The sequence below is a fragment of the Carlito syrichta genome, unplaced genomic scaffold, assembly GCF_000164805.1.
Source record: "Carlito syrichta isolate Samal-C Ts95f unplaced genomic scaffold, Tarsius_syrichta-2.0.1 Scaffold314854, whole genome shotgun sequence".
Taxonomy (NCBI): Eukaryota; Metazoa; Chordata; class Mammalia; order Primates; family Tarsiidae; genus Carlito; species Carlito syrichta.
In genome coordinates this window covers 31,799-37,884 of record NW_007258950.1, presented here as the reverse complement: position 1 = coordinate 37,884, position 6,086 = coordinate 31,799, and the positions used below count along the sequence as shown (strand labels likewise).

Genomic DNA, 6,086 nt, shown 5'->3' with positions numbered 1-6,086 from the left:
ACGCCCAGCTAATTTTTTGATTTATTGTAGAGATGAGGTCTTGCCAAGTTGCCCGGGCGGGTCTCGAACCCGCGGGCTCAGACAATCCACTCACCTCGGGCTCCCAAAGTGCGGGATTACAGGCTGAGCCACCAAGCCGGGCCTTCGTTTCATATTTTAAATACACTCAAGTCTTAGCTTTTCTAGTCAAGAAATTTTGCTATTTTGTATATTTTGCTAAAGAAATGATGGCAATGATAGATGTGATAATCACTAAATACTGAATAAATAATTTTTATTTTTATGTAAGTTTTACAAGAAAAGGCAAAACATCTCATTTGTATCTGGCACAAATAATGCCAGAAATATACTTTAAAATGTCTAGAATATCATTAGCAACTTTATGGTAAAAAGCACATGTCATGCTTACCACAAATAAAATATTCATTTTTATATTTCAATTCCTCACTTTGCAGACATAAAAAAATCATTACTATAAATTTATTAAGATATAGAAAATTATCAGTTCTTATAATTACAAATATTATCACAAAATACAATAAAAATTCTTAAAAGAAAAGAAAAATATTCTTCCTTACAATTTGCAATACAAAGTAAAAATATGGATTTCTAACTTAGTAGAAAAAGTAATTGTTTGAAATTTGTATTGCTTGGCTAATTCTCTACTTTAAAAATTAATTATAATAACAAAATAATTCAGAATTCTATGAACAGATACTGGCACTATAGTTTTAGTCAATTAGAAAAATCAAATTAATCATTAATAAATGATGTAGAATACCCAAGGAAAATTAAATTTATTTATTTATGTACAGTAACATTTTTGTTAAGAACTCTAACCTGTTAAGGTTGAGTCAAATAAAAATCATCTATCATTTTCTTAAATTACAAGCTTAATTTATACTTAAGTATTATTCACTAAAATAATTAGTATATTAAGTATATAACAGACATGTAGACAGAAATATAATTTAGTTCATGAGGCAATCATTGTAAAAAAAATATTGAAATCAGAATTTATATACCAGAACAAGGAAAACAAATGACTTTCAAATTCCTCTCACAGCACTGCATGAAGCTTACGAGAACATCTTTTAGAAAACAGATGCTTAAGTGTTCTAAACATGTATTTCATCTTCAATATACAATGCTTTGACATTGACTAGGTTGTCAGGAAAATGAAGTATTCTAGACTTGTCAGTTTTCATTGGCCAAATTTAAAAGCTAAAAATTTCAAATACGTATTAACAAATACATATTAATGATTTTATTCCCTTGGTCAACAACGTATACTGAACATTATTTAATGCAACTAGTTTCTTGGGACATTGTGATTATGTTTAGCAGTAGCTCAAACATGTAAGGCTGCTTAGCTAGCTGCGACCTAAAATTTATCAAGTTGCTGTGCTGCTTCAATTGGCGTGCTTTCAGAGCACAAGGCCTTCAAAAACTGAGATTTCAAAATTTTACTTCCTATTGAAAGCTACTGCTGCTAATCCCTTGCTTTGGTTGATGTTTTGTTCTCAGATTTTCTCTCTCTAGTTTTCAGCAGATCTGCTCCAGAGGACCCCTGCTTCTAATTACCACTACTGTTTTCATTATCTGTTGTCTTCACTTCTCTCTCTGTCTCTCGCTGTCTTTCCACCTGCTCCTTCTCAAACTAAATCAGTTTCAGAACCAGCAAGTCTTTTAGCTTCATCATTCAGTGAAAATACTCCTTTTTTCCTAGTCACCAAACTGATGAATCACATTATTCACATTTTCTGTAAGTGCTCCTTCAGTTACTTCCATGATTGTTTGTATTCAGAATAGTTTATAGGTTCTCAAAAACAGATGTGCAGCATATAACCTGGATGTGACTACATCCAGTCTGCCTTTTAAGTGAACCATGTTTTAAGTACTCTGCATAATTTGGCTTCAAGGTTAAACATATAGATGCAGATAACTTTTGGTACCTTATTTTTTATATGGGGTTGAGTAAGTAGTGGGATACAGTTTATAATGGTATCTATGATGGTTCTTAGAAATAATTTATGGAGTGGCATTTTTGCCCACAAACAACTAAATCTGAATGGTTAACAAGGAGTAACTTGGAGTTTGAGTAAGGTTCTTGATGTATATCTGTGCTCAGCAGAAATGGCTGGAATTGAGACCTGAAGTCTGGTTGATAGGAAGGTATTTTTCACATTTTTATAGCTATGTGGACATACCTTAGCATTTAACATTTATCCCTTTAACATTTCATATTAACAACATCAAAGTTTTAACAATTTTCTCTCAGAACATATTAAAAACAGTGCCAAAATTAATTTACCAATTATTTAATACTAAGCTCAACAGAGCTATAGATTTTACTTCCCTTGGACTTGGAAAGTTTTTCTTTAATTGAATTCAGATATTTAAAGTTAGGTACCTACATAGTCCAAAGCAAATTTCATATGAAGTTAGTCTTTTCTTTTTTTAAATCAATATAAAAAATAAAACACAGAAAATGACTCTTTAAAAACTAGAAAAGGGATGTTATAGAACTAAAAATACTTAATATTTTAATAAGCAAAGTTACATTTTGTAACAAACAATATTTTAAAATATTTAATATTATAATTAGCAGAGTTACCTTTGCTTATTCAGCAAATAAGATAAATCTGCACTTGAAATCTAAAGTTCATAAGGAGGAAAGGTAAAAGAAAATAAGTTTAATAATTTAGCGCAAAAGGCAAAAAACAGAAGGATAAAACAGTGATCAAAATAGTGAGTAATGTGTGGTAAGCAGATGAGTACTGGGCAAGATGTTATCAAGTTTCAGAAAAAGCCATATTAGCCTTGAACATTTTTAGTGTTTTACAGCAGCTAAAACTGAATTGGCCCCTGGACTTGTTCAAGAAAGTTAAGAGCCATGGCAGGGAAGATTATAAATTATCCCTCTGATGCCACTTGTCTTATTTCACAAGTACTATTTTATGGTGAGGTCAAATACTTGTGAGAGATCCAGTGTGAGCTCCATCCCCTAAAATATTAACTTGATTCTTAAAACCTGAAATTCCAGGGAACGTAACTATTTTATTCCAAACAGAGCAGTGATAAATTGCTTCTACTTCTATGGCAGGGGTGGGTAAATTATGACCCGATAAATAAATAACAATTTATTGGAATGCAGCAACAATCATTTATTTACAAACTGTGTATAGCTGCTTTTGAGCTACAAGGGCAGAATTGAATAGCTGTGAGACACTAAAGGACATGCAAAGTCAAAATTATATATTTGGCCCTTTACAGATTGATTGAACTTTAATATGTTGAAGTATCAGACATAAAGGACTAAATCCTTGCCGTTTTTTTCTTAGTGGAAGAGGGGAAGGGACCTGGATTAGTAAGTACAAGAGTCCTAGGTGACTGAAGAAATAATTTCAATTAAGGAGAGGAAGCAGAAGCTAGAATTTTCTGCTATACTATCAGGTGGGGCCATAGCTTAGTGGAAACTACTTCTGTAAAGCATAATCATGTCATCACTGATACCAATAACTTTTTAATATTTTACCAAAATAATCACTTTTCTAATTTTCTTCTGATACAGCTTCATTCAAAGAATATTCACCAAGCATGATATAGATTTTGGCAATAATTTTTGCCTAAATAATGAAGTCAGATTCAAGTTTTTCTATCCTCTCATGTCCCCTACCAACTGCCTGACCTCCTAGCATATATATGTCCAAGCTAACATACACACATATGTACACGTGTATGTTGAATGTAGAAGTTAGGGAGGAAAGTAATTAAAATTCATAAAGAGATAATCTCACTGGGATTTTCTCTTAAAGGTAGGCATAGGGCTTTTTTTTTTTAAGCATTTAATATTTTTAAAATTTATTCATTATCAGTATAGAATAAAACAAGTTTTCAAGAATATACATTAATAACTAAATCTACTCCTCATAACCTCCCAAACTGGAAAACCAAGACTATCATACATGGGCTAACACAAAAACAGAAAGGGAGAAAATATCATAAAATTCTTTTCAAGAAAATTTGTTGTTTCAATCTTTAACTAATATAATATATATAGTTAACTAATATTATGATATATGTAGTTTAACATTAGAAAGCTTTTAAAAGGGGAAATAATTGTTTAAAATATTTACCTCTCATGGTCTTATGAACACTTAGAAATCCAAAAACTCTAATGGCCAGAATCATAATATGCAAATCATAAAGCAGCCTCATTTGAAATGGTTTTCCAGTCATTTCAAGCCATAGTTTGATTTCTTATGATTACCACTGACAATGTTTAATTTTTGCACACTTAAAATTTTTAAAGCCCAAAGGATAGAAAATATCAAAAACAAAGAATTTTAAAGCAGAATAAAATAGCAGGGATAGTTTTGTTTTAAATAAAAAATATGGCTTGATTAAAGGAAACTTCTCAATTTTCTATAAATGCCAAACAAAATGAAACTGACCCGCTGTAACCCAACCCCTCTAAAACAACACAAAGCAAGTTGCATGGTAAAGCCTATTTCTAAAGCTAATATCTTGCCTGCAAGACTGGGAGGGCTATGAGAACTGATGGCTGAAAGAGCTTTGGAAAAGCCCACACATTCCATGGAGAATACCACTACCTGGTGGGGGCTAGGCATAGCAAAGTGCCTTCCTGCCAAAGAAAGAAGAAAGAATCTGTATTTGAGATAGAACAAAAATCAATATTACAGTGTATTTCAAAACAAATGAAAGTTTCAATAGTAAAGAATTCAGTAAATTTATGTTAGATAGTTCTAATCACTGGTGCAGAAGTATCTTAAAGATTGAAAAGTGCACCAGAAACTTAAACTGCATAAATCTATTTGCTCATGCTTTTAGTCAATGGTATGTAACAAGAACTTTCTCTGAATAAATGAAAATGTAATTACATTTGAGAAAGTCACTACTCAGATGAATAAATAAAGCTTCAGTCTTAAATGAAAAAAACCAAAACAAAACAATTAAAAACTTACCAGGTAAAGACTTTGACTGTGTCTGTTCTTTGCTAGGAACATGTACACCTCCACCAAATACAGCAGACCACATTTTTTCATTTAGAGGATGGGCCACAATCCGAAATAGTTCATTACTTGAATGTGTGGCCAGGCCATGGATGAAGAGACTGAGATAGACTGCTGTGAGAATCTCACAGAGCAAAACTGTAAGCCCTGACTGGGCTTCTTCGCCAGAAGAATTCAAAAGTCGAATTAGACAAGTTATTCCTAGAACAAACAACAAACATAGCTGTCTAATTTATTTCAAAAAATTAGGAAAACATATAGTTAATTTTTAGTTTTGAAATTTTTGAAATTTTTCTAATTTTAGAAAAAAAAATGTATTGCATCAGGATTAAATATTGTATTTTCTTCCTAAGATTCATAGACTAGTAGAGGTTATTACAGTTAAAGTATAAATGTTGAATTACTTGTTCAATTTAGAGAAACACTAATAATCTATAATCTAACTCAAATCTCATAGATAAAAAACAGCAAAATAATTTTTAAAAATATTACAAAACACATGAGTCACTTTAGTACAATGCAAGGAAATACTAATGTTAAGTAACTGCATAATTCATAATGAGTGGTGAATACTGAACGGGTATCAATTTTAGCAATATTTAACAATGATTATCATGAGGCAAAACCAAATCAAATCTGTTTCTTATGAATATTTTCAATAAGATTAAAAAAATTGATATATAAACACACACATATTTATAAATTATTTATACCTGGCCATTGTGCTGGTGATATATTGGGAGTTACTGCTTCATCTAAGCTTCCTGTTTTCAAAGAATGTCGATGGGGAAGTAGTACCGTCTGATACATCATTCCAGTAAACTGATTTGTTTGAAACGAACTAAGAGAAGAAAATATTTAACTCTAAGATAAATTTACATGTAACATTTCTATGTTCTAGTTATAATTTCTAGAGAACAAATTTTTATTATTAATAATAGTGTACTGTATCATCTAGTGCCATATTAAACAAAGTATCCTTTAAGTAAAAATAGACAAATTTTCTTTCTTTCTTTCTTTTTTTTTTTTTTTTTTTTTTTTGGGGGTTTT

At 31.0% G+C, this 6,086-nt stretch overlaps 1 protein-coding gene across 1 annotated transcript in view; it reads right to left on the bottom strand.

Moving 5' to 3' along the window:
- LOC103274680 (dmX-like protein 1) overlaps positions 1-6,086 on the bottom strand; it is a gene marked incomplete at its 5' end in the record, with an annotated part of 98,683 nt that overhangs the window by 60,917 nt on the left and 31,680 nt on the right. Inside the window, 2 exons of the mRNA XM_008072112.2 lie at positions 4,989-5,237; positions 5,750-5,877. Of these exons, the coding sequence (XP_008070303.2) occupies positions 4,989-5,237; positions 5,750-5,877 (377 nt within the window). The remainder of the gene's footprint in view (positions 1-4,988; positions 5,238-5,749; positions 5,878-6,086) is intronic.